This window comes from Astatotilapia calliptera, chromosome 23 (genome assembly GCF_964374335.1).
Source record: "Astatotilapia calliptera chromosome 23, fAstCal68.1, whole genome shotgun sequence".
In the NCBI taxonomy this organism is placed as follows: domain Eukaryota; kingdom Metazoa; phylum Chordata; class Actinopteri; order Cichliformes; family Cichlidae; genus Astatotilapia; species Astatotilapia calliptera.
This window is the reverse complement of record NC_137443.1, coordinates 12,900,552-12,927,136: the sequence shown is the minus strand read 5'-3', so window position 1 is coordinate 12,927,136 and position 26,585 is coordinate 12,900,552. Positions and strand designations below refer to the sequence as shown.

Genomic DNA, 26,585 nt, shown 5'->3' with positions numbered 1-26,585 from the left:
TTTACATCAGATGAAAACGTTTGTTGTAAGGTTCAGATAATTATTTATTCAAAGTTTTAAATGACATAACAAAGAGAAGTATTTCTTTGTGCCCTCCTTTCCCTGTTAATGCCACATGGCCCCCCTGGCAAAACTTTGCTAGACCCGCCCCTGCACAGTTACCAGCTGTCAGCTACTTAGAAAAGGATCCTGGTGTTATTTGTCTCTCAGAAACTGTTCATAACTTCCCTTCCACTCATTCGTGTCACCTAAAAGGTAAACCTGTTTCTCCATCACCTGTTCAGCTCTGATGATCCAGTAAAGGCAAACATGAAGATGAAACCAGGCCTGGTTTCATCTTCATGTTTCCCTCTCACCAGATAACCAAACCGATATCATGACCAGCAGCTTTTACAGCTGTGGCTCGGCAAACCTCAGCTGATACTAGAAATTAATATTAAATAAATTCTAACAACAGCTGATCAAGCTTAAATGTGCTGCTGTTGTTTAGCACAACATCCGCTGGTTTCCTCTTTCTGGCGCCAAGTGGGAGATAAACAAACAAGAGAGAAAAGCGATCAGCTGATCATTGATCAGTTTCGTGATTGAACAGGAGAGGAAGGGGGGAGAATGAGAGAAGAAGAGGCAGCTGTGCAGCAAAGACACAGAATAACTCCAGCTTTGTGTCTTTTTCATTGTAGCTGAAACAGCAGTATAGAAACTCCATCATGCTAGCTAGTACGCAGTACGAGTTATTGTAACTGACTGTAAAAAGCCAGCATAACGAAAATAAACTCCACCTAAACTTGGTTTATATCTGACCCAGATAGACTGCAGGTCATAACTTCTTACCTGAAGTTCAGTTCACCGCCTCGGGTCTCTGCTCCTCCTGCCTTTCCGTCATCCACCTGCCAGCGTGTTGCATCTGCTGGCCTCCACCACTTGCTAATGTTACTGAATCTGTGGAAGCTCCGCAATAGCCCCATCGGCCCATAAAAACGAAAAATCACCATCGGGCATACCGGGCAAATGCCCGATGGCCAGTCCAGCTATGCAAGTTACTAAACATGGCAGAACCAAAGAAGCGAAAGGTAGAAAGTGAATGCAGAAAATTTCAGACACAGTGGGAGAGTGAATATTTCTTCAAAGAATTCAAGGGGAAGTGTGTCTGTTTAATCTGCGGGGTCAGCAACAGTATTTTCTTTGTGCTCAAAAGGTCCAGGAAAAGGCTACAATAGCCAGCTATGAAGTCGCCCAACTCATCGCAAGACATGGCGAGCCTTTTTCAGATGGAGACCTCATAAACTCATAAAACACTGCCTCATTAAAATCACCAAAAATAATGTGCCCGGAACAAATTCAGGACTTCAACAACGTCAGCATGTCCAGAAATCCAGTTGTGCGACGCACTGAAGACTTGTCAGCCAACATTAAACTGCAACTATCTGATAAAGCTGTGCTTTTGATTTTTACTCCATCGCATGCGATGAGAGCACCGATGCCACACACACCGCACAGCTGCTATTTTTTTGCGGGGAGTGGACGAGAGCACGAGCGCTTTAGGTGAGTAAAAAATATATTCCACAGTACCCGTGTGTTAATGTGCAGGTACACATGCTTCAAATATCAATTCTGTCACTACCCTGCTTTTGCGCACCACTTTCTTACATGCGTTTTTCTTGTTAACACACAGAGTACACACCGCTGTGCACAGCGCGCGATCGCCGCGAGCGGGTTCATATTGGAATGAACATAAAAACGTGGAAGGGTACCTTAGGCGTCAGCATGAGAAGTTAAGGGACGTGACAAATCGTCATTATTTTACGCGTCGGGAGTGAGAACGGGTTGTCTCAGCATAAGCTGCTGTAAAGAAGAGAGACGCTTTACACACGTGTGTGGAAAGTGTCCATGTGGATAAATTAAGAATGTGAATGAAGAGAAGCTGTGTAGTTGAATAAAACTCACACATCAGCCTGCTGAGTTCATCCTGCGGCAGTGCATTGAAGGCATCGTCGTTGGGAGCGAAGAAGGTAAACACCTTCTCCTGGTTCAAAAGCTCAGTCATACCTGCTGTCTGGATGGCACTGACCAGCATGCAGAAACAGCATTAAATGATGTCAGCTTGAATAGAAACTACACAACAACACACTAACACCTCTGTTTGCTTTCAGTCCATATGCTACACCTGTGGGAAGCAGAAAGCTTGATGTGGTCTGCAGAGTTCATTACTAAGCAGACAACCACCCACAAACCAGACCTGGGACATGTTTCCTTTAGTTAGTTTGCCAAGTTCACACAACACAATACACAGCAAACTACCACTGAAAAAAAAAAACTATTTAAAATATTTTAAATGAACTAACTGAAGCAAAATTGACTCCAAAACAACTATAAAACTATAAAAACAGACGATTCTGTCCACGGGTGCAAGAAGAACAACCTCAGTCCTTGAAATTAAAACAGGAGTACCAGAATTAAAAGCCAAACATCTAAAATCTTCAACGTAAAAACCAAAAAACCAACAGGAAGTATAACTGAAGAAATCGACTTTCTCCCTGGAAGGGCAGGAAAAGTCTCCTGTATCGGTTACCTGTGTCCTCTGGGCTTTGCTGCATGTATTTAGTGATTTCATGCGAACACGAGGATCAATTATTGTCCTGTGAAGGTCTCTGTAGCTTACAAAGAAAAATGAATTAAAGAGACACACACACACAGAGGCAGCTAGACGAGGTAAAAACACTCCTGACTTCCTCTGTGATTTGTGGACAGCTGCAGTGAAGAGCAGCGCTGTGTCTGATCACACCACCTCAGTCGAGTTCAACACAAGTCCAGATCTGGAGTCGAGTATGAAGACCAAATGTATGAATCTCTACAAGGCACCTCTCAGCAGTGCCTTGTAGAGATTTCTCAGTGGGGCTATTTTCCTGCTTTTTGATTGGACTGAACATGCTGAATGTTCACAAACTGTTTGTTTAGTCTGCTGCACAAATATCAGTAGCAGCTTCCACCCTAATAAAGACATGCAGAGACTCTGCTCTGATTCCAGTCATCTACAAACACGGGGCAAAGCAAGTTGTGGCTTATAGCAGAGCTTAGCATGAAGAAGGAAATGAGATCAGACCTGTTTGTGTTTCTGTGTCCAGGTGACCCTCAGCAGCTGTCAGGTATGCTCAAGTATCACCTGGGTGAGAGCATGCTGGTGTTTTTTAAATTGCTCCTTTCTTTTTTTTTTTGTTTAATCAAACCTTTGTTTGTGTGTGTGTGCGTGTGCGTGTGAGAGAGAGAGAGACAGAGAGAACAGGTCACATGACAGCACAGCATTTTCTACCCACAGTTTGAACTGAGTAAGAAATAACAAATGTATTTATTCAACTTACAGACAATAAAAAAAACAGAAATCAGTGTAAAATTTAATAACTTTTATTGATAACTTTTTTAAAAGTTATTAAAAAGAAAACCCCAACAGAAAAACCCCTCTGAGCAAGCACTTGGCGACAGTGGGAAAGAAAAACTCCCTTTTAAGAGGAAGAAACTTCCGGCAGAACCAGGCTCAGTGAGGGGACAGCCATCTGCCGCGACCGTTCCAAGGGGTTATCACAATTTTTTCTACAGTGCATCAGGGGCGATCGTGGCTCAAGACACTTCACCCTACGCCTACTGGTGGTGGTCAGAGGGCCCGGCGGCGCCAGTGTCCGGCAGCCTCGCCTCTGTCAGTGCGCCCCAGGGCGGCTGTGGCTACAACGTAGCTTGCCATCACCAGTGTGTGAATGTGTGTGTGAATGGGTGGATGACTGGACGTGTAAAGCGCTTTGGGGTCCTTAGGGACTAGGAAAGCGCTACACAAATACAGGCCATTTACCATTTTACAGTGCATCAACCTTGTTTTGTCTCCTGGTGAAACAAAACAGTCGGCCTATAGATGAGAAAAACCGACGTATGCAACTTGGCTTCTTCGAGAGTTTGGCTGCCTCTTCTGTGAAAATTTTAACAATCGTATTGTCGACTGTTGGGTCATTTAATTCCATGTTTCGCAGAACTACTTCTGCCTCTTGCCACTGTTTACACAGGGCTTTGAAAATCACCTTCTCAAAGTTTTTGAACTTCCTTAAGGGGATTTGATCAATTTCATCCCCGATCTTAGCCCAGATCTTTTTGCTAAGCCTCTTGTAGATGGCTAAAACTCTTTCTGGACTTATGACTTTACCTGATTTTTTTATAACCCGCTTAACTAGTTCTTCCATACATATTTCCACAAAAAATCGGTATTTTTCTTTGTTTTGAGGCAATTCCTCCTTTGCTGCCAAAGGGTGTTTTTTGAATTGATTTTGCATGCTGGCTTCATGTTGAGCAGAGGATTTCTTTGGGGTTACATTATTTTCCAAAGAGGTTCCTGCTTTATCTACAGCCTGCGTGGTGTCACGGTTTTTCTTGTCTATTAGAGTTCTGGGCTCGTCAGTTGTATCAATGATATTTGTGGCAACATTTTCTGCTGTGTTGTTCATGTTGTCTGTTGTTTTCTGTTGTTCAGGAGCTGTCTGTGTCTCCTTTGAGGCCACTGTTGTTGTGCTATTTTCCCTGATGTTGAACAAATCCCTTGTTTTCTGTAGAATCACAGCCTGAATTTGATCTGCCAGCGATGCATTATCCTCTGAGTTTTCAGGTCTTTCCATGGTATTTTGGACATTAGTGATAAGTGTGGCACCAGCGGAATTTTCTGCTGTGCTGTTCACATTGACTGTTGCTTTCTGTACAATAACAACTGGCACACAGATTCGATTTTCCATGATGCGGTCAACTGTGTTAGAGGTCTGTGCACGTTCAGGAGCTGTTTCTGTCTCATTTAAGGACACTGTTGTTGTGCTATTTTCTGGGATGTTGAACAAATCCATTTCTTTCTGTAGAATCACAGCCTGAATTTGATCTGCCAGCCATGCATTATCCTCTGAGTTTTCAGGTGTTTCCGTAGTATTTTGGATATCAGTGATATATGTGACACCAGGGCAATTTTCTGCTGTGCTGTGCAAGTTGACTGTTGTTTTCTGTGAAATATTAGCTGGTATTTCCGTGTTGCGGTCAACTGTGTTAGAGGTCTGTTCAGGAGCTGTTTCTGTCTCATTTGAGGCCACTGTTGTTGTGCTAGTGACAGCAGTGTCCTGGCAAAACCTCATTTCTGCACCTGCCGACAGTGAGCATAGGGCTATGACATTATCTACAAAATTACACAGCCTTCCTATGGTGGCATTTTCGGCGTAATCAGACCGCAACTGTTGCCACTGCTCATGTGTAACATTATTTAGCAATTCCTCTAGCAGTGGCCTAACATCATCTGCAGGAGTGGAATCACTCCTGACATTGTTTGGATTGCTACTAGCTGTTAACCCACAGGCACACAACCAAGAGACCTAAACTGATTAGTATTGGCTTGCTTCTATCACTAAACATCACAATCACTAATACTACACGATGCAATCTGTTTGTAGTGGTGCACCTTGGGAAAAAAATTGCAAATTGGTGAAATTGGTGCAAGGCGCCATTTCCATTGAGAAAAATGGACATTCAAAGTTTGAATTAAAAAACAAAACAAAAACCATGGCTTGAAAAGTGAAAACTGCAGTAATAAAGGCCCCAAGTTGAAAAGTGCCAGAAAAATAAGTTTCACTATGTACTGCAACTTTACCAGTGCTGGCTTAAAAGAAAGGATGGTACATATTCGAAGAGGTAAACATGTTGTTCCCACATCATAACTGGAAAACTGTTCAATCGTACAGTCTGGTCCTGAGAACCTGGGCCTTCTTTGAAAGGCTGTTCCTTTTGAGCTCCATAACCAGTTTCTATAATACCTCGAAGGTATACTTTTCCAGTGGGTAGGTGAGGTTCAAAGTGTACATTAGTCCAAACAGCATTGCAGCTGCTAGGGTATAGTTATCCAAATCCTGCCAGACTCTCTGGCCTTCAAGGACTATCCCGATGTCCTCAGGGCTGCCATTGGCATCTCTTGACTTTATGATGTAAATTCCCATGGTTGTTTCCTTATTAGATCGTTGGATAATGGCTTCATCTGTGGCCTAGAAAATGCAGAATTCCAAAATTTAATTAAACAGAACACTGGTCAAAGAACATTATACCAAATCTTATTTTAATCTGTGTCACTATTCCAAAAAATGTTAACATTAACACATTAGGTGAACAAAAATGGATTCATTACAGCATGTGATTTGAGTCCTCAGAATGCTTAAAAAGGTAATGCATGAAGTGAAATCTCCATGCAAAGAAGCAGAATACTGTCAGAGCATAGAGAGGTGTTCAACTATGAACTCCACACATCGTTCTGATGCAGGTAAAAGAAAAAACAAAAACAAAAAACGCACCCATGGTAAATTGTGAAAATCCCAGGTGATTTTCAACATACTCCTGGCATAGAGTGACAAGCAGCATTTTGTTAAAATTATTATTTTCCCTAAAGTGTATACACAAATTATTTTTTTCTTACCTGGGCCGTGGGCTCCAGAATGTTCTGCAGTCTTCTTCCTATTTGTCCTCCTCGCCTTTTGAAGACCTTTATGAGTTTGTCAGATAGCACATCTATCTGCGAGAGTAATCTGGACTGCAGTGGCATGGTGGTAATGCGCTTAAACTCTGCATTTATCTAAAAAGACAAGTTGTCACATAAAAATGCTGTCAAAATCTCAAATCTCACAAGGTTACATCCACACAAAGTTGTTATTTTTTGTCATGTTACTATTTATTAGCTATGGGTCCCATGTTGCTGAGCAGTTCCATAGTTGCCCTTACTTCCATACCACCCAAAGCCTGTTTGCAATCACAGCAGTTGCCTCCTTCTGGCCATTTTGCAGTTCTGCCAAATGACCCAGAAACTACATCTATTATTGTCATATACACATCAAGGTCTTTCATTAATACTTAGTTAAATTAGTTAATTTGACCTTTCCAGAAAATTTACCTTACAGAATGTGAGATAACATATGCAAATCTTCACCCCCCCCCCCCCAACAGAGCCCACCCCATGGCAAACTAGCTTATTTAACTGTTTAACTAAAACATTTTAGGTACAACCAGTTAACTAAATGGACACGAGTTTGTTAGTCTGTATTCACTGAGAAAAAACAAGCGAATGTGACTGGGCACACACTGAAAAAAAGCTAATGCACATAATATTGTCCTGCAGCTTAAGCTAGCATTATCGTTAGTTAACTTAAGGAATGACTTGTTTTTTCCATTATGTTGCTCAACAGGAATTCATGAGAAAAACTTCCCCATATAATGGATGTTCTCTTCGTTTCCTCTCAAACATGTAGTTTTCAGTTTACCTCGACAAAGTAAAGCTCAGCACCAAACGTAAGCGAAGCAACGACAAAAAATGGCGGACCGCCACAGTGAATTTTCCCTCGCAGAACACGCCCTGGGGGGGGTGGAGTTTCAACAGAAAACACAACTATTTTCTGTTATTTTGATATGACTGGTTTTAAAAGACTGAACATCCTTCTAAAACAAGTGAAAGGCGTGAGACTTAATTATGTTTAGACCAAAAATATAACTGATTCATGTTGGATATATTTACTGTATTTTTACTAATTTAACAACGTCATCATTGCATTAGTCGCTTTATGCTATAGCATTACGCTTACATTAGCTTGAAGCTCAAGGTCGTCATTTTATTTAATTTCTTTTTCTGGGCTTACAAACAGGACACACAACATTTAGATAACCGTTACACTGAATCTTGGGTCTGTGTTGAGTCTTCCAGCTGCTGACTACAGAAGCTAGATTGACCTTTCAGCATGTTTATAGCGGCTGTGGCTATGTGCTGGTAATGTTACCGTGTGTGAGCAGTCACATTGGCAGCAGACATGTTTCAACAAACTAGTCATATCCCGGCCCTACATTAGCTTGTTTAATGGTTAAGACACTGCAGGTACCACCACTTACTACAGACACCGATGCAAGTTTGTAATAGTCTGTTAATTTAGACTGAAAGAATATACAAACAATATTAACTCACATTATATATGTTAATTACTAATTTGCTTATCGCATAATTTCGGTTACCATTAGCTAACTGGAGCCTAACATTGGCCTTTCATGGTTTTCGATAAACAGCCCACATACCTGTAAAATAACAACACCCCAGTAAAAGTCCACATATATAAAGGGTCTACACTCTTTCTCACTGGTGTGTTAGCTTTAAAATCCTATTTACCTTCAAGTGTAAAACTCCAGATGGTAGTAGATTTTCCAAAGCGAGAGACAAAAATGGCGGACAGTGCAGCCGATTTTTCCTTTCCAGGGGGCGGAGCTTGAGGATAAAACACGACTAACTTGTTTCTTTTCAACATGATTTGTTCTAAAAGAATGAATATTCTTAAAGAATATGTGAAAATTAAAAGACAAAAATATGTTTAGATGTGAAATTTAAATTAGTCATGCTGGATATATGAAGTAATTCTATGCAGATTCAACAACCACCCTATTGCATTTTTTTCAGTGTAGATACAGCTTACTTATTACTTAAAAGCTTATCTGTGAGTTCACGGTGGCTTGTGAGGCACAAAGTCTGAGGCTATGGTCTGTTGTAATATTTATGGTACAGTTACCAGTGCAATTAGTACCCAGTGCACATTACACAGAGAGTAGAGTCTGATAGAATATCTGATTCACTTCATGAATCAGAGATCCATATGCATACTGACCCAAGACGCATGCAAAATTAAAAAGGTGAGGATGGAAAAAATGCGAATCAGCTGTAAAACTATTCCTGTTTTGGGAATTGTCTCATTGTTGCCACCTCTAGTGCACCTGTTGTTAATGTAATTCTTGTTTTTTCTCAGCTGTCTGCTGTTTAACAAGATGCAAAAATAAAACCAAACTTAGAGTTGCTGTATTTATTATTAAGTTTTCTCAAAGTTCAATTTTGCTTTGGAGCTTTATTTTTTTTATTTAATGAACCAACAATAAAGAACTTTTTTGTCGGTGTTCAGTTGAGCTCACCACAAACATGTTGTTACTGTTACTAAAGGGATATTCTCTCTTCCTGCCATTTCTCAAACATCACATTTCTGATTCTATAAATGCAAAATCACAGGAAGTGCATTAATCAGTTTCCTACAGTTTTTCGGGAGCATGCATCTAAAATTTAAAATCTTATGCATGCAGCAAGAAACCCAGTTTTAGGTTAAAGCAGAAGTATTCTTGGGGTGTGGTATATTGTGCTATACAAAATCGCAGCGTTTCTTAAGAGCACTCTTTTCAACAAACAAAAGGGGAAGTGTAAGTATCCCATATTACCCGTAACTACAAACACTCAAACACAGACTTATTAGTGATGTGCGATACCACTTATTTCCTTTCCGATCCGATACCAAGTAAAATTCAGGGTGGTCTTGACGACACTGATCGGATACCGATACGTTGCACAAAAACTCAGACAACATCAGAGTACTTGTTCTTATTGTTTAGTCATGAATATTATCATATAGAAATAAAAAATCTGAAGTTGTGTGTTAATTGATGCTATTTGAACACGTATATCTTGTCATTTAACATTGCCTGGACATTCCAACAAAAATGTCCAACATTCACACTTTCCCTCATTCACAGTAGTGCTGCGCCACACTACAAATTTTAGTATCGATCTGATAACAAGTAAATACAGAGCCAGTATTGCTGAAGTTGATTAATGAGATGAATTCTCAATTTGCAAATTCTGAACACATTTTCATCATCACTATATAAGTGTGATTTTTTACTTTCCACAATAACTAGTTAACACAACAAAACACACCTTTGAGCTTTTCATGTGTTTTAAAACTGGGTTTTTGGAGACCTGGAATCTACATTTTTCTTTCTCTAACGCACACAAAAAGATTCTGACATTTTTCACAGTGCATGTTTGAGGTTTATTTTTTCCAAAGAAATAATTAACAGAGTTCAGCGGGCTACACGCTGAATTTCGATACCAATACTAGTGTTGTTATCGATGCTGTCAATACTTGAATCGATCCGTCCACCTCTAGTACTTGTAGTTAACTGCAAACTAGAATTAGGGAGGAACAATTATGAACAACTAAACTTCCTGAGCATTGTGTGCATCTAGTTACAGCTCAAATACCACTGCCCGTTAACATCAATTATGAAACCTTGTTTTGTAATTTTTACCAAGACCTTTACAAGACACCTTACAGCATGTTAGCAAACACACTTAAGCAATACAAAAGAACATGAAAAGAGACATTTGCTTCCCTAAACTTTAGTGCGGATTTCACCAGTGACCATGGTAGCCAGATTCTTCCTTCTGCTGTTTGTCCTCAGTGGTAAGCTTTCATGTCTTTCTGATAAAAAATAATCTAAAATCTGACAAACACTGTGCATATTTTTATTTGCTACCTATCCTACTACTAATTACATATTGTCCTGGATTGCTATAAACAAATGACGTCTTAGTTTGTGTTTCAGGAGCTGACGGTTCTCGGATTATTGGAGGCCGAGACGCTGCCCCCCACTCACTCCCCTACATGGCCTCAGTGCAACTTCAAGGTCGCCATTTGTGTGGAGGAGCACTAGTGAGAGAGGACTTTGTACTCACAGCAGCACATTGTGAGACACGTGGGTACGAATTCAGTGTTTGCTTTAATCGGCAGCATTTGCAGAACTGACAAAAAAACCCCTCTATCAGTTTTTCTCAATATCATAATAGGTTTCTTCGTTATGGAAGAAAAATTATTAACTTTGGATTCTTGATAACATAATAAATGTTGCTGCAATTTGTAGAATACCCACAGTCGTGCTGGGAGTTGATTCCCTGACGGGTACTGAGCCAACAAAGCAGCAATTCCTTGTGGTCAAATCTTTTCCGCATCCAGACTATGATGGACACAAAAATGATATCATGCTCCTCAAGGTGAGAACAACAGCTGTCTGCTAACATGATCATGATCATTTCTAATTTGCACAAAAACATAACTTGTGATGTTAAGGTTATGCAAATACTAACACCGTTCAGCTTTTTAAAGTATTTTTCCTGTTGTTGATCTCCTTCTCAGCTGAACCGGAGGGCCCAAGTGTCTCAAGCAGTTCAGGTGATCTCTCTGAAACCTGGCAGGCTGAATCAAATCAGCCAGTGCATCACAGCAGGCTGGGGCGATATAGGCGATAACAACACCTTACCAAAAACGCTTCAGGAAGTCAACGTCACCACTCTGCCACAAATGATATGCAAAAGGAGATGGGGACAAGTTCCCATCACACAGTCGATGGTTTGCGGTGTGGGCTCCCACAGCCTTCAAGGCTTCTGCTCAGTAAGAGATTAAAGTGTCTGAGTACTGGAAAAACCTGAAAAACCTGTATTTTAAACAAAGCGTAAGTGTACTTAAGTGTACTTTATCATTTCTCTTCAAGGGAGACTCAGGTGGACCGCTGGTGTGCGATGGAGATGCAGCAGGTGTTATCTCTTTCTCTGGGAGGCGATGTGGAGACCCCCAAACCCCCGATGTCTATACACGCATATCTTCTTTCCGGGCATGGATTCAAAGGGTGTTGAATGACAATTAGGCCAGTTAGACTAACTGATAATGTGTCGCAACGCTTGATTGGATTATGGTGCTGTAGCCTTGATTTTTGTAATTCTGCACTCATCACAGATATCCTTTTGCTTTAGATGTGCCTTTCAGATGGGTTAGGAAAGGTTCATGCATGCTTTTCTCTTCTTCTTTGCTGTTGGTGCACTTCAATGTGTTTCAAATAAGAGCACAATCTAAAATAAAATACTTTTGCTCGAGAGTTATTGTACATTGTGGTTTTATTTATTTATTTTGAAAAAGCTGGATGGCGTACCGAACATTACACTAAATGTTGAAACACTCAATTCATGCAAATCATTTTCCTCATCATGCAGTGATACTAGTATAATGATACCTCACGGAAGAGTTAAAATATTTAGCATGAAGCACAGGCTCACTGAATATCTTTGTCATTCTCAGTCACAGGGAGGCAGCTGCATCCTGTTCCGGTTGTTTGTTTGTTTTTGTTTTTTTAGGTATTACAAAAAAAGAAGGCCTCCAACACTGTCATCTTCATAACTGCTGCATTTCAACCATATAACATTTTTGTCTCTGCCGTTAAATATTGAAAACTCACTCCACACTGAGCCTGACTATATTTGTTCCTCTCTAGAATATTTTATTGGATACTATTTTTTAATTAACCTCCAGTTTTTACTTTTTAAAATGTGTTTTTGAAATTATGCTTGACTGACTTTTAAAAAATATATTGAAAAATCAAATAAACAAACCAAAAAAACCCCAACAACAACTGCAGTACTCTAACATACCTTTAGGGGGAGAGCAGCTAGTAATGGCTTTATGGGAAACACTACAAAGCTTATATAACATCATACTGAATATATGTTACTTGCTCTGTGCATATGTTAAAATAAGATTAAGATTGCTAAGATTGATTCAGATGATTAAGGCAGCCCAAAACATGAAGGTCACACTATGCAAGTGTCCTTGTCATGTGTCTAATATTTGTCCACACCTATTAACTCCTAATTCTAAGCCGGCACATTTATTTTTACAATATTTTAAGTCCATCTAATTAAAACAGCTTCCTTATTGTTATAAAGTATTGTTGTAAGCTTTAAATTCCCATGTTTTAGAGTAATATTCTAATTTTACAAACTAAATGCTCTCACAGCTCAAACAGTGACGCCAAAAAACTAAAACAAATACCGTCTGTCCCTTTAATTGAAACCATAGGCAACTCCTGCGTCATAGAAAATTCTGACCTCATTTTTCCTGCTTGTTGGCTGTGTTGTGTAGCTATCTTTCTCATATTTCTAAAACACACGAGCTGACAGTATTCACGAATCACTGTCTGAAACTGTTTATGTTTTGTGTAAAAAAAAAAAAAAAAAAGTCAGTTTCGCGGAAACCAAAACATCATTTCCCATCACTCCCCGCGCCCTGCTCTCATTCTTCTCTACGGCTCTGGTGACTCACGGCTTGACGGGATATAGAGTCTTCTCCCCCCTCCTTTCCCTTTCCCACAGGTTTCGCGAGATTTTACATAGGCGGGTTGGTGTGTGGCAACATTTCTCTGCCAGACGAACTGCACAATGCTGATATGAAATCTGCTTAAAGGTAATGAAAATATGTTCCACATAGAGAACAAGGCTGTAAACACACAGTTTTTAGCTGTGTTTGCTAGCTGCCATTAGAGACAACGAAGAGTGTGCTGGATGTATGTGTCCGCCTACACTTACCTACAGTAACATCTGCATTGAGGTAGAGCTAAGACTGTTTCCGATAACCTACAGAGGCGTTGTGCTGGCTTTAGTCCAGGACAGGTAGGGTACATGTGACGTAAAGGGTCTAATGGCCTTGCCAGTCAGCTTTTATGTGTAACTTGGTGAGTCCTTTGCGCCACACTGTAACCTTCTAACATTAAATCCTGTAATTTCGCACATAGCAGTGAAACGGCTTTTCTCAAAGTTGTCAGTCGGTTTTGTTAAGACTTTGTGATCCTAAGATGAAGGGAGGCTTGGTGTCAGCTATAACACACACAGTCTTGTCTTAGTATACAGTGACCTCTATGGTAATGTTGTGTCAATAAATACCCAGGAAGTTATTCCGTCATGCAAATTCATTGGCTCGAGGACTTGTCCGTCTGTTGAACAGGCAGCATCTGTTTCATAAATATATGTGTGTGTGGCATCTCTTACTGTATAATCATCATACATGTGCTTGTCAGTTTGGCAGCCAAACTAATTGTCCTGTCTTTCTCTTAATTAGTAACCTTTGCATTTCTGGAGGCATGTCCAAGAAAAGGGGCAGGTATGTCGATCTGCGTCTGCTGTATGTATTTGATGTCACATTGTGCCGTCGTTGTCACAAAGAAGTCACTGCAAGAAACCCCCCAAGTGTTTTAATCACGTGGAAGCCACAGAAATGAACAAATAGCTGAGAAATGTGACAAAGGTCATACTGTATTTTGACTCGGGTGCATTTTTAAAAGAGCAAATTAGGTTAGGTTGTTGGACCTGTGTGTAAGGCTCAGGCTCACAGACTTGCATCTTCGTCTTGTTTCTACCAGAAAACGGAGCAGCGGGGAACTGAGTGACGCAGTAACCCCAGACCCCAACTACATTCTGGGAGTCCGCATTCAGCATAACTGGCGTGAGAGGGGGAATCAGAGCAAATGGAAGGGCACAGTACTTGACAGAGTTTGTGTAAATCCTTCCCTCTTCATGGTGAAATACGATGGCTTTGACTGCGTCTATGGCATTGAGCTGTTCAAGGATGAGAGAGTGTCCAACCTACAAGTGTTGTCAGAAAAAGTTGGTAAGTCAGCGTCTGCCTTGATCAGTTCATACTTCAGATTCTGGAGTTACAGCTGGGTCTGTATTGTTCTCTTTCATGCTTCTGTCTCCACAGTAAACAATAAAGTCAAGACACCTCCAGGGGCGGAGGAGTTGGTTGGCAAAGCGGTGGAGCATTTATTTGAAAAGGAAGATGGAGAGAAGAATGAGTGGAGAGGCATGGTCCTCTCCAAAGCACCAGTTATGACCAACTGGTATTATATTACTTATGAAAAGGACCCCGTTCTTTATATGTACCAGCTGTGGGACGACTATGCTGAAGGAGACCTCAGGATTCTGCCTGAAGCAGGTATTGCTAATTTCTGTAAAAATTTATAAACACTTTTGTCCTATGGCATTAGAAATGAGTTAAACTGGGCCCATTTTATGTATATAAATCAATTTTACACTTTGAAGATCATTTGATACATTTTTCTTCTGTTGGGCATGAATACCATGTGAGCTAAAAAAACAAACAAAAACATGATCGGTGTCTGTGTTCATCATCTAATCAGTCGTATTTGGGGCAACCATGGTTCACGGGGTTGGGAAGCTCGTCTTGTAACCGGAAGGTTGCCGGTTCAATCCCCAGCTCCGTCCGTCCTGGTTGTTGTGTCCTTGGGCAAGACACTTCACCCTACCTCCTACTGGTGTTGATGGCACGATACGGCAGCCTCGCTTCTGTCAGTCTGCCCCAGGGCAACTGTGGCTACAACTGTGGTTTGCCTCCACCAGTGTGTGAATGTGAGAGTGAATGAATAGTGGAATTGTAAAGCGCTTTATAAATGCAATCCATTATTATTTACTTACAGAAGCACTCTGGCAGAATGACGCGTTTTGAAGGAAGTGAGCAGCATTTCCCTACTTTATTTCCCTTAAAATAAAGTATTTTGAGTTAAATTTGAGTATTACAGATACCTAATATAGCTGCCATGCTGTGTAAATAAAGCCCAAGGATTGAATAATAGTATCACTAAACGACCATTTCCAGCATGTGAAGAAATTTCCACATCTGATTTGTCAGAGATAGGTATTCACATTAACTTCCAGTGAAGTTTAATGCAAATAGAGAGATCTTTATGCAAAATGCTTTGACCTTTATAGTACGAGTATAAAAAGCCAAGTATAAAAACAAAGTAAGTTTTTTTTTTAATTTGTGAAAATTATGACAATGACACCATTATTTTTTTCTTTTTATCAACAGCTTTCACCAGCAGCAGGATTTTATTTTACTCTTCATCTCTTCTGTAATTATAATCTTGGTGTTGTAATGATTAACCTCTCTCCACAGAAAACAAGCACCTGTTGCCTGCAGACAGGAAGCCAGGAGAAGAGACGGAGAGTCTCGTTGGGAAACAAGTGGAGTACGTTACTGACAAGGGTGTGAAAAGAACAGGCCTGGTCATCTACCAGGTCCCGGCCAAGCCCTCTGTCTACTACATCAAATATGACGATGACTTTCATATTCATGTCTATGACCTTGTCAAAACCACCTAGAGATAGTGGACACTTTTATCTAATTCCCCGACATCTCTCCACCTGCTACTGTTCCACTCATTGCTACAATCTGTTATTCAAAGCCTAGACAGGGTTAAATAGCTGACATGCTTTATTGTTCAGAAGTCAGTGCAATCTCTTTTCATTTCTTTTTTCTTTTTTTATTTGTATGCACAGCATAACTGTAGCACTGCTATGCTTGGCTGTTTTGCAGAGAGAAAGTTTTTGTTTTGTTGTTGCTGCTCTACTTTAAATACAACTTTAAAGTCTGGACAAAGTCAAAGATTGCACTGCACAACATTTGTGCAGCACTTTCACGTCTGTCCCCAAAAGTGCTCCTCTTAATTAAATTCCAGTGACTAACGAAGCTGCTTAATATCTCCTTTCAAAGGGCACTTTATGTTGGCTTATCTAAATTGACGATAAGTGTTGACACACACCTATGGACTAGGTGTTTTCCACTGAGGTAGTTATTAAAAGAAATGGGCAGATGCAAATGTGTGTGTGTGTGTGTGTTCATCAAAGAATATCAAATTAACTTAACACCAGAAGAGATAAATGGAAGTTGCATTGTAAAACCATCTTAATTGAGGCCAATTCTTTTTAAAAGCCAACATATTCCTGCACCTTTGCACCACGTGAAGTATTTCAGCTTTCATAGCTGGATGAAGTGGCTGCACGCTGCATATGCCATTCGTGCTGAACATGACCTTGAAGGAAGGTTTCTGCACAGGCCCTAAATCCTAACATCAAGAGTGCAAGTATCATGTTTGTGCTGGTAATTAAAGTACTAAATTTGCATATGAATTTGATCCCACTGATATCATAAAGTGCCTTCCGGCTTATCATTTTGCAATACTGTACTTACCATTTCTCTGACTGTGCTCTTAATTAATCTTTGCCCAGGGAGGCTGCTATTTGGTCCTCATTTCAAAGTGGTAACACTGACAGCTGGAGCAAAGTTTTAAAACTATCAATTTGTATTAGTGATGTGTGTGTGCTCTTAATGCAGTTTGAAAAAGTTCGTCAAACATAATGCACATTATCATTGGTTGTATAATCTCACTGTTGACATTGTGGGGAGCACTTTATTGTATAAAGTTTACATATTTAGGTAATGGTACACTTTAATAGTTTCCCCCAAACGGTGTTTCCTTAAATGCTAATGTGGCAGAATTTCGCTTTAAGATACACGCATGTAAAAGAAAAAAAATAGCTACAGTACATAATGACAGTATTTAATCTACGAAACTTGTGTAAAATTACTTGTAATGTTGCCTGTTGTGATTACTTCAGTTTATTAAGAGTATCTCATTAAAACGCCACACCAGCTTCTTGTGAAAAAGTAATGTACATTAATTAAAATATGAATATTTAAAGATTGTAATCAACTGATTTGTTCAGTGACTAATCTCGACTCCTCCCTTTGGAACTCATAGTCTTGCAAATACGAGCAGCCAGTTTCCCACTCATGGATTAAACATAGTCCTAAACTTAAAGAAAAATTCAATGAAGAGCTTCACTGGGATCAGAAATTTATTTTAAGATTAGGCATAATCAATGTTTGGGAAGCTAAGGCTCTTCGCTTGCCACGTGGACGTCATCTCGCTTTCGTTACCGTGTTGTAGTTGCTGAACTGGCCTCAGTCTTTTCAGCCTTTGCCTTTTTTTTCTGCATGCATCATATCTGATCAGTGCCTCAAGGTTTATAAACTTTATTTGGATGTGAAGAAGTGATAACACGTGGCAGAATGGGTAATGTTTTCTTACATTTAGATTTAAAAAAAAAAAGTTGACACTAAACATCGCCGCTCGCGGTGCTGTGGAGTGTGTCTGCATCGTGTACAGTGGAGTCAACCGATCATAAATGGCTGCGTGTGCTCTTCCTCACGCTTTAGGTCATCTCCCCCTCTTTTCAAGTTGTAGCAGAATCAACAGTGAACTGTGTCATTATTATTGTCATGATTAATAAAGATTTTTGCACATTTGTATGGTCTTACACTTTTTGTCGACCGAGCACTATATGTGATATGACTTGATAGATCAAACTAAAGATGAGACAAGATGTTTGAAGATTGATATATTGCTCACAAATAGTGAAATTGCATATATATACACACACAGATATTCTTAACATTTTTTGGGCAAGGTGAGGGCAGAATAACACTCTCTGCTGGACAGTGCCGATAGCAACTATTTGGTATACACAATTTTGAGGTATACACAAAATGAAAGATTGCCTTCTTAAAAATAAAATTTCCTTCCCATTATGTACATCTCCCATCAAAGGCCACTATCAGTTGGAAAACCACAGTACCCATTCAGCAGAGTAGCCTCCTTGCTTTTAATCTAGCAGTTTTCTTTGATGTTGTGTGTTGCATCATTCTTATGGCAGGGTTCAACATTTGAAGAAGTAATGTCATTCTGAAGTGCAAAAGTCAAAAGGACTGATAATGTGAGGCTGTCCAGAGAGTTCATGTTCACTTTGTGAGGTCCTTCAAGTACTGCAGCCCCTGACTTGTGTATTCAGTGGCTTTTGTCGGGGCCTCAGAAAGATTTGAAATCGTCCACTGTACGCCTGCAACAAAAGAAAAAAAGAGAAGTTTAGGTTTTAGATAGTGAAAAATCAGGGTCAATATAGGATCTAGACCAAAAGTAATACCAATGCCAAAATTATTTTAAAACAGACTACTGCCTCCAAACAATTTTAAAACTATTACTACATGTAACAAGTGAAATACACAAAAGAAAGTCTGTGCCAAACTTGTGACCACAGCAAAATTTTACCCTTGCTTTTTTAAAAAAAGGAACAAATAATTGAATTCTTACCAGAATTCCACGCGTCAACAGGAGAGAACTCAATCTTAGGTATGGTTGGAAGCTGAGCCTGACAAGAGGGATAGGGTGCATTATTTTCTGTTAACAACATATTGGAGCTGGTATACAGACTTTCTATTAGTATAGGTGAAAACACTCCTTGTAAGGTCTAATTTATCTTAGGTCTGATTTAGAAAAAGATAAAAAGTTTAAATAAGTAAATAAATTTTGAAAAGTGTTTATTATAATTGGACAATACGACTACTATTCTGTCCAGTGCAAAACAGTAATTAAAAAAAAAAATGAATAAATAAACAAATCAAGTTTTAAAGTAAAATCATGAAGAGCAGACGCACTTATACACTGTTTCAAGTGAAAACTTGCTTGTTGGAGTTTGTGAATAAATCACCTGAACTGGTTTGTCAGCAGAACTAGGACCTGTACTATGAAGCAATTTCAGCATTCCCTGGATATCTTTCCATTATCTGACTTCAATTAAAATAACACTGAGAACCAAGATAAGCAGAATTACAAAGGTGTTTATCGACTAAGCCAAGCCAGAGTTTAACAATCTAGCTAGGAGTGTATTCAAATAGATGTTGGCAGCAGTCGACCAGTCAAAAACATGGGCGGATCTTACAAAGCTACAACTATGATATCTGAAACATTTGAAAAAATTAAATAATACAGACATAAAGCAACAGCAGTGTTGAAGCTAAAGGAGCGGTGTGAGTGTGTGTGGGAAGAAACAGCCAGTCCAGTAGTATTAAAAGAGCATGAGCACTTTAAGCACTTTGGTCAGCAATGCTGGAAAAGATATTTACTTTAATAAAGTCTCAGTCCTAAATCTGGTAAGTCTCAGTTACCAGACTTAATGCACAGGAGAATCTGAAGAATTGCTATTGACTATATTTTCAACCTGATGATCTCTAATCTAGACCACAACCTGCTCCAGAGCTAGTTAGGTCTGCAGCATACATTACCACGAATCAAAGTACATGCCTCACAAAGGTTTATGATGTCATGATTTCTGATCTCATAAGAGAAAGGCTAGAAAGCAAAAAGAAATTTCTACACATTTATGGTACAAGTCATCAAATTTGCTGTCTGCAGCACTGATCCATTTAATGCAACGACTTTATAAAACCATTTTACTTTCTGTTGTATTAGGCCTAGTGGCACTGATCCAGGAAGACCTAGTTGTTTATAACGTGCATCTTCTACCTCCACACCAAAGTACTTCATCCATTCCTCCATGGCAGGTGGGATTACTGCTTTGGCCTTACGCAGAGCCTCTGAGCCCTGTTCACTGTTCCCCAAGAGACCAGAGTCATAGGCAACATAGACAGCTCCTCCTGCAATGGTCACCTTGGTGGCCAGTCTGGAAATGAAAGAACAGATGCAGTAATGCAATTAATCTGAAATACCACAATTTCCCAACAGGGCAAACTGAAACTACAGACACACGTCGTTGTTATCAAAGTAAACAACAAATTATTCTTTGATGCCAAGTTAGCAGTTAATAGTTGGGAAATTTACAATCGCCCACATAAGCTCACGTTATTTCAGAGAGTTAATATATCAGCCCAAGTTTAACTCCATAAAGAAAAGCATATTTTAAGTCTTAAACTTGGAGCTAAAACGAAATCAACTGAAAATGACCTGGTATGACTGACAGCTAGCTTAGCCTAAGTTAGCTTAATTACCAATAAGAGCATTTAGAGCAATAATAGTATAGGGAACCGCGGGAGTTGAAATAAAAATACTAACTTCATAACAGGCCAAATCCTCGTCGCCATCGTTCAGCGCGGTCTATTCTCCTTTAAGAAGCTGTTATTACGAGAACTCCGACAATGAGCCGTAGATCAGGCTAGCTGGTTAGCTGTACTGAAGGACAACCCTGCTTGATGATCCGTGTGCACCAGCGTTGTGTAAATAAAGTTGCTATTTCAAAAGTAAGGGCGGATGTAATTTCAGAGGCGCAGATTCGTCAGCCTTGATTTTTTTTTTGTAGCAATAGTAACAATATACTATAAATGTATAGGCAAATAAATTAAAGATTTTGGCGCTTCGATAAATTAAAAAAAATAGATAGATTTTTTTAAAAGTATTAAAATAACAAAAAAATGATTTGTGTCCATGAAAGAGGGCAGACCTATCTGACCAACCCCCGCCCCTTACAAAGTGGAAGGAGGGGCTTAGTTTTCTCAAACTGGGATTGTGAAAGTTGGCAGAAACTTCTAAAGCTTAGCATTTCCGATCAGTTGCTACCAAACTGCCATAATGGGCGCTGTCACAAAAATTCTTTTAGCTAGTATATGTGTTGCTTTCCTGGCTGCCAAATGGACTTCACCCAGATTTGATGCTGGTAAACTCTGTTCTTTGTCATTGTGAGAAAGTACTTGTTTGTTTTTAGTTGCAAACTTGCAGCAGGCATGCAGGTTTGTCCAGCAGACAATAATGTGTTAGGTGGTGTTGGACCTACAGTGGTCCATACATATGCGTGGTATGGATTTGCAATGTATAAGTTGAAAACAGCTAAATAGCCTACTCGGTTATGTCACAGTTATAACTTAGTATCTCGTAACACCTCACTATTATAGTCATAATTACAATATTTTACGTCATTTTTTTCCTAATTATTATGAATTAAATCATGACGGATTTTCTTGTTTTTTTTTTCTTGTTTGTTATACATATGAAGTCTGTTTTTAATAGATATCTAATACATGTGCAGTCAACTTTGATTTGATTTTTGAAGCTCAAAAGCACCCGGGCCAATAATTTGAGGCTTTATGGTCAGGTGTAGCCAGATTAAGGAGATAAAAGATCTGAAGTTGAGTCCAAGAAATCAATTTGCATGTTCAATATGGGTTTCAAAGAATTAGTGATGGAATCAAAGGCTGAAAAAGCAAAAACATGAGCTATAAAACCAGAAACCACAGGAATGTTTAAATTACCAGTTACATTCTTGAAAAAAAATAATGTACAGAAGGCCCGGAAAACAACAAAAACAACAGCAGATATCTATAGATATCAGCATTCTGAGTAAAAATGCCAGGTCAGACTTTGCTATTTAAAAAAAAATTATACATAAAATCTGAAAAAATTAAACCAACAATTCATATTAGAATTATAGAAATAATAGAATACATGCCACATTATTAACAAATAAAAGGCAGTTTTATGGTGTGGGTGTGTATTACTGCCAATTTGGAAAGGTAATAGTAACAATTTAATGATTTGTTCAAGAAATGTATTAGAAACAGTACAAAGTGAGCGAGTAATTGATAATAATCTGCTCTCCGCATGTGACCAAGGCCTTACCAAAGAGAGAATCCAGCATTTATTCACATTTTGAGAACACACTGTAGAGTCAATTTTCCGCAAGCAATGAAATTATGCGGTCCATGTCAGTGAACTAGTGTTATGTATACTTGCATATCCCATGTGCTCTACTCTGCAACACTGTAACCTTATAAAATACCACATTTTTTTAAAGCTTAAATGCCTATATTTCACAAATGTACGACAGCGCAGGACGATTTGTTTCAGATGCCTTGTGTTTGCTTTGGTTAGTAATAAAATGCAGTTTGAATGTCTGCTTCATGAACCCTAACCCTTAATGGGAATAAGAAGTGGAATAAGAGAGAGAGAACATGCAGTTGATAGCACATTTAGCTAAACCTTTGAGGGGAAAACGGTACTGACATATGGCTCCATTCTCCAGCATGGGGAGTGAAAATTTTCAAACCTGCAGGATATTTAAATCTTTATAGCACCAGGCAAAGAATTAAAGCAACAAACAAGTGATATGGGACCTTCAAAAACAAAATACAGCATGGAAATTCTGGTGAAATAAATAAATATCCAATATCCAAGCATTTTACTAGTCCAAATGAAGAGTATGCATTTTGCAATTTCTCAAGATGGAAAAGTTTCCAATGCCCTTTGACCTGAAGCAATATATGGAGGGCTAAGCTTATCTTATCTTTTTAGGGTTTATATCTGCCTAAAGAATGATTCTAGATAAACTAACCCATATGGAAAAGAAATAGTAAAAACTTATATGATTTACTCATGAAAGTGGCCACTTTCTCATTACTTTCATATATTGTTTTAGTAAGTATCCAAAACATACAAGTTTCATTATATAATTCTTCAAGGGATCTTATATCTGTTTTCACTCTTGTATGCTTTTCATACAAGTTTCACACAAGACAGATACAAACTTTATAAGATTTATATATATCTTTTCCATATGGGAAACTATTTCATTGTCATCAAGTTCACTTAAAAACTTTTTCTGCATGCATAGACACATTAATAATGTATGCCATAGTTACTGTGGTCATTTACTCTATTTATTGTTGACTAATAGAAATAACATATTTTTGTTGTTTCTATTAACCTTTCATGTATTAAAACAATTCCATTCCGTGTTGAATACGGTAAACCTTTGTTTCAGATTCTCTCAAAGGGGCTAGGGTACTGGTGACTGGGGCCAGTACAGGTATTGGTGAACAAATGGCGTATCATTATGCCCGCTTTGGAGCCAAAATTGTTATCACAGCAAGGAGGGAGAAAGTCTTACAGCAGGTCAGTTTACGTAATAAACTGTTGAAATTCTGCTCATAAATTGCCATTTACTTGTGTTGGTTTGTGACAGTTATGAATAGACACATTCTGTAGTTCTCTCAATTAACTAACCATGTGCATTTTTAATAATTTTGGCCTTTAGGTAGTAGAAAAATGTCTGAGTTTAGGAGCCCAGAAAGCTTTTTATATAGCAGCAGACATGGCGAATGAGGCTGACCCTGACAAAGTGGTGGATTATGCTCTGGAGAAGCTGGGAGGTTTGGATTACCTGGTCCTCAATCACATTGGGCCTAGCCCCTTCAGCATGTGGAAGGGAGATGTGGATCACACCAAATGGCTGATGAAGGTAACTGAGTATTTTGATGGTCATTCAAAACAGGAAATGGAGAGACTATGCTGATTCATGAATGTTTCTTTGTGAAGGTCAATTTCTTCAGCTATATTCAGATGGCTTGGAAAGCTTTGCCCTCCCTTGAGCAAAATAAAGGATCGCTGGTTGTTGTCTCATCGCTCTTAGGTAGGTTTATTTTTCTTCAGCATTTTTATACTTTATACTTTTTTATGCAGATGATGACAAACTATCAAATACAAATTGTGTGTACACATATATACCTCCTAATACTTTCACCCACCAGATACAATTAAACTGACATTTTTTAAAGGCACTTTCTACTGCAACTGATAAATAAGTACAGTAATACAGTAATTAAGATTAACTTAATGTATTATGATGACAAGAGTTAATAAGCCACTCTGGAGCTTGATTGTGTGCACCAGGTGGCTGGGCCATAAATTCTTGTGGAGCTCAACTAAAACAAGCCCAAAAGGTCTATTGTACCATGGGTCAACTATCTGCAGGAGAATCTGTAGAGGGAAAGTGTTTTCTGGATTGGGCGCCAGTCAAAGTCACAAGTACTGATAGTCTAGTTGTTGGCTTTTTTGCTGTAAGGGACGTGGGGACATCTTTAATGGGGAAGGAGCCTAAGTTTTGGTAGGAAGTTGAGGAATATGAAGCATGAAAGTGACCACAAAGCTGACCGCAGAAGCAAAGCTGTCGATTTCCTGGTCAGTCTACCTTGTTATGCTCGTTTATTTATATGGGCTGGCGGTAGTGACCAAAAGAATAAGATTTGCAGATACAAGTGGCTGAAAAAAGTATCCTTCACAGGGTGTCTGGGCTCACTCTTAGAGATAGGGTGAGGACCTCAGTCATTTACAATGTGCTTTAAGTAGAACTCTTAAGTAGACCTCTCCTGGCATGTCAGACTGGCAGGAGGCCTCAGGGCACACACAAGTATGACAGGAGAAATTAGATCTATTGGGTACCATGGGAATGCCTGAGTATTCCCCTAGAGCACAGTTGTCAAACTCCAGTCCTCGAGGGCTGTTGTCCTGAAACTTTTAAATGTGTCCCTGCTGCAACACACCTGAATAAAATTAGTAGGTCATTAGCAAGACTCTACAGAACTTGACTGGATGTTGAGGTGGCAATTCAGCCATTTGATTCATGTTACAGCAGCTCATGAGTGAATGAACATGGTGCAATAAAAGTACTTTAAGAAGTACAGTTTCCAAAACCATCCATTGTGGTTTGTGATTCAGGGAGCAGTTGAAAGAAGCTTTGTTAGAATAAAAGTGACCAAAGTTGAAAAGTGAACTAAAGGTCAGTATATTAGAATCAGCAAACTCTAAGAAAAGTATTTTACCTGCATCAAGTTGGTTATTTTTTCCTGCTCATTACCTGCCCACCTTCCCTTCTGCAGTGGCGCTGGGCCCCTCAGCAGAGCCCCTTAACACAGTTTGAGAACAGCTAAACTAGACCAAAAGATGAAAAGTTGGACTTCCAGAGCTCAGAGATTTGAAATGGCCAAAGGGGAAACAGAAGTTACAACACACAGCAATATAACAAATGAAGAAACCAAACAACTGACATTCAGTACAGACAAATGAATAGAAACTTGTGAATCATATACAATAACAGACGATTACAAGAGCAATATTAAACACAGGCTTGAGCAAAAGAGCAGTTCTCTAATGCGTTTAAAATGGACTTTGACTCCCCGTCGTAACCAGTTCTGACAGTGTTTGAAAGCTCCAAGAAAGCTACTGAAGACGCTTCTCCTACTCTAACAGTTGTTGATGCTTCACAGGTAAAATAACTTCTCCTTTCGTGGCGCCATATTCCTCAACCAAATTTGCCTTGAACGGGTTCTTTGGGTCTCTTCGTCATGAGCTGGCTATGAAGAAGAGCAACGTGTCCATCTCTGTCTGCACACTCGGTCTCATTGATACCGACTCAGCTATGGAGAAAGTCCGGTTAGTCAAATATATGTTTGCAGAAATATTTGACATTGTGTATTTTGAGATATTTTTGAATTAAGTGTAAGAATTTTCTCTATCCTAGGGGCGTCACTGATGTACCAGCCTACCCCGCCACAGATGCTGCATTGAACATCATCATTACGGGATCTACAAGGCAGCCAGAGCTTTTCTACCCTTGGTTCACATACTTTATAGTTATCACCAAAGACTGGTTTCCTTCTCTCACAGATTATATGACCCAGAACTCCTACAACTACATCCCATGAAGAGCATTTATTCAGCACAACTGAAGCACAATTATACATGTTCCTAATTATAAATATCAACATTTAATTTGGATTTTGGCCTAGCTCTTTGACATTTTGATGCACCCAGTTTTGCGGGAACATTTCTGACATTTCAGTTTCCACTTTTCTCATCATTTCTTTGAGAACAGTCCAGTAATAAAATGTATACAGATAGAAAAGCTCAGGACTTGGGATTTTACTTTTTAGGCTACTATTTTAACATTTTAGACATTAGTGTCTGTGTCAATAGTACAGCCACTGCTGTCCAAACATTATTGCACTAGTACTTGAAAACTCAGAAGAAAAAAGTCTGATTTACTACTGATAAGACAACCTCACCCCTCCATTCAGCCCTCCCACACACAGACACAATACCTCACATGAGATTTGGTTATGAAATAAATGAATACGTTTCGTGTTGCTGCTGTTGCTGCTGATAATGAACACAAAAAAATAAACCAGCTTCCTCCTGACATGTTTGTTGGTGTTAATTGTGGTTAATGAAAGGAAGGAAAGGTAGATCATAATAACAGACCACATAAGTCATCCATAGTCTGACAGAAATATCTTTTTACCATAAAATGCAGTTTAGCATATTCCAGGTCAGTACAGCTTAGTGGAGAAGAGCAGTCAGGAAGCTACTTGGGTGACACAATAGAGAAGCCCAAAGCAAACAAAGTCAAGAATGAAATAACGTGAGGTATGATAATGCAC

General features: G+C 39.3%; 4 protein-coding genes across 6 annotated transcripts; 3 read left to right on the top strand and 1 right to left on the bottom strand.

The window, feature by feature from the left end:
• The first annotated feature begins 2,989 nt into the window (after positions 1 to 2,989).
• Positions 2,990 to 11,772, top strand: LOC113016717 (mast cell protease 1A-like). 3 transcript variants are annotated; one of them, XM_026159773.2, is made up of 6 exons: positions 3,002 to 3,143; positions 10,248 to 10,307; positions 10,450 to 10,603; positions 10,765 to 10,894; positions 11,037 to 11,291; positions 11,392 to 11,772. In XM_026159773.2, the coding sequence occupies exons 1-6, from the start codon at positions 3,077 to 3,079 to the stop codon at positions 11,542 to 11,544; spliced, it is 819 nt and encodes a 272-aa protein (XP_026015558.1). In that variant the 5' UTR covers positions 3,002 to 3,076; the 3' UTR covers positions 11,545 to 11,772. The 3 variants fall into 3 exon arrangements, with proteins under 3 accessions (XP_026015559.1, XP_026015558.1, XP_080153299.1); XM_080297173.1 differs by having other exon boundaries at positions 3,006 to 3,143; positions 10,438 to 10,603; XM_026159774.2 differs by lacking the exon at positions 10,248 to 10,307 and having other exon boundaries at positions 2,990 to 3,143.
• A 1,243-nt stretch (positions 11,773 to 13,015) lies between these two features.
• Positions 13,016 to 17,179, top strand: LOC113016288 (spindlin-1-like). Its single transcript, XM_026159016.2, has 5 exons — positions 13,016 to 13,133; positions 13,785 to 13,826; positions 14,086 to 14,333; positions 14,427 to 14,660; positions 15,642 to 17,179. Exons 2-5 carry the CDS (start codon positions 13,807 to 13,809, stop codon positions 15,845 to 15,847), a joined length of 708 nt encoding a protein of 235 aa, XP_026014801.1. The 5' UTR covers positions 13,016 to 13,133; positions 13,785 to 13,806; the 3' UTR covers positions 15,848 to 17,179.
• Positions 17,180 to 17,911: 732 nt separating this feature from the next.
• On the bottom strand, positions 17,912 to 20,632 carry micos13 (mitochondrial contact site and cristae organizing system subunit 13). The gene is made up of 4 exons (XM_026159018.2): positions 20,434 to 20,632; positions 19,888 to 20,044; positions 18,676 to 18,733; positions 17,912 to 18,424 (listed from the first exon to the last, which is right to left on the bottom strand). The coding sequence occupies exons 1-4, from the start codon at positions 20,460 to 20,462 to the stop codon at positions 18,327 to 18,329; spliced, it is 342 nt and encodes a 113-aa protein (XP_026014803.1). The 5' UTR covers positions 20,463 to 20,632; the 3' UTR covers positions 17,912 to 18,326.
• A 220-nt stretch (positions 20,633 to 20,852) lies between these two features.
• LOC113016287 (hydroxysteroid 11-beta-dehydrogenase 1-like protein) lies at positions 20,853 to 26,344 on the top strand. The gene is made up of 6 exons (XM_026159015.2): positions 20,853 to 21,031; positions 23,132 to 23,262; positions 23,405 to 23,608; positions 23,686 to 23,779; positions 25,413 to 25,578; positions 25,667 to 26,344. The coding sequence occupies exons 1-6, from the start codon at positions 20,947 to 20,949 to the stop codon at positions 25,848 to 25,850; spliced, it is 864 nt and encodes a 287-aa protein (XP_026014800.1). The 5' UTR covers positions 20,853 to 20,946; the 3' UTR covers positions 25,851 to 26,344.
• The last annotated feature ends 241 nt before the right edge of the window (positions 26,345 to 26,585 follow it).

Bases quoted from the DNA above. Each gene is read 5' to 3' on its own strand.
- micos13 (XM_026159018.2), bottom strand. From the start codon at position 20,462: ATGGCGACGAGGATTTGGCCTGTTATGAA. The intron at 18,734-19,887 runs GTAGAAGATGCA...CCCTCTTGTCAG, and splicing joins TGAAGTACTTTGGTGTGGAG to GCTCAGCTTCCAACCATACC. The intron at 18,425-18,675 runs GTAAGAATTCAA...CTTTTGTTGCAG, and splicing joins TGTTGACGCGTGGAATTCTG to GCGTACAGTGGACGATTTCA.
- LOC113016288 (XM_026159016.2), top strand. From the start codon at position 13,807: ATGTCCAAGAAAAGGGGCAG. The intron at 13,827-14,085 runs GTATGTCGATCT...TGTTTCTACCAG, and splicing joins ATGTCCAAGAAAAGGGGCAG to AAAACGGAGCAGCGGGGAAC. The intron at 14,334-14,426 runs GTAAGTCAGCGT...CTGTCTCCACAG, and splicing joins AGTGTTGTCAGAAAAAGTTG to TAAACAATAAAGTCAAGACA.
- LOC113016287 (XM_026159015.2), top strand. From the start codon at position 20,947: ATGGGCGCTGTCACAAAAATTCTTTTAGCTAGTATATGTGTTGCTTTC. The intron at 23,263-23,404 runs GTCAGTTTACGT...TTTGGCCTTTAG, and splicing joins GGGAGAAAGTCTTACAGCAG to GTAGTAGAAAAATGTCTGAG. The intron at 23,609-23,685 runs GTAACTGAGTAT...TTCTTTGTGAAG, and splicing joins ACACCAAATGGCTGATGAAG to GTCAATTTCTTCAGCTATAT.
- LOC113016717 (XM_080297173.1), top strand. From the start codon at position 3,077: ATGAAGAAGGAAATGAGATCAGACCTGTTTGTGTTTCTGTGTCCAGGT. The intron at 10,308-10,437 runs GTAAGCTTTCAT...ATGACGTCTTAG, and splicing joins TCTGCTGTTTGTCCTCAGTG to TTTGTGTTTCAGGAGCTGAC. The intron at 10,604-10,764 runs GTACGAATTCAG...TGCAATTTGTAG, and splicing joins GCACATTGTGAGACACGTGG to AATACCCACAGTCGTGCTGG.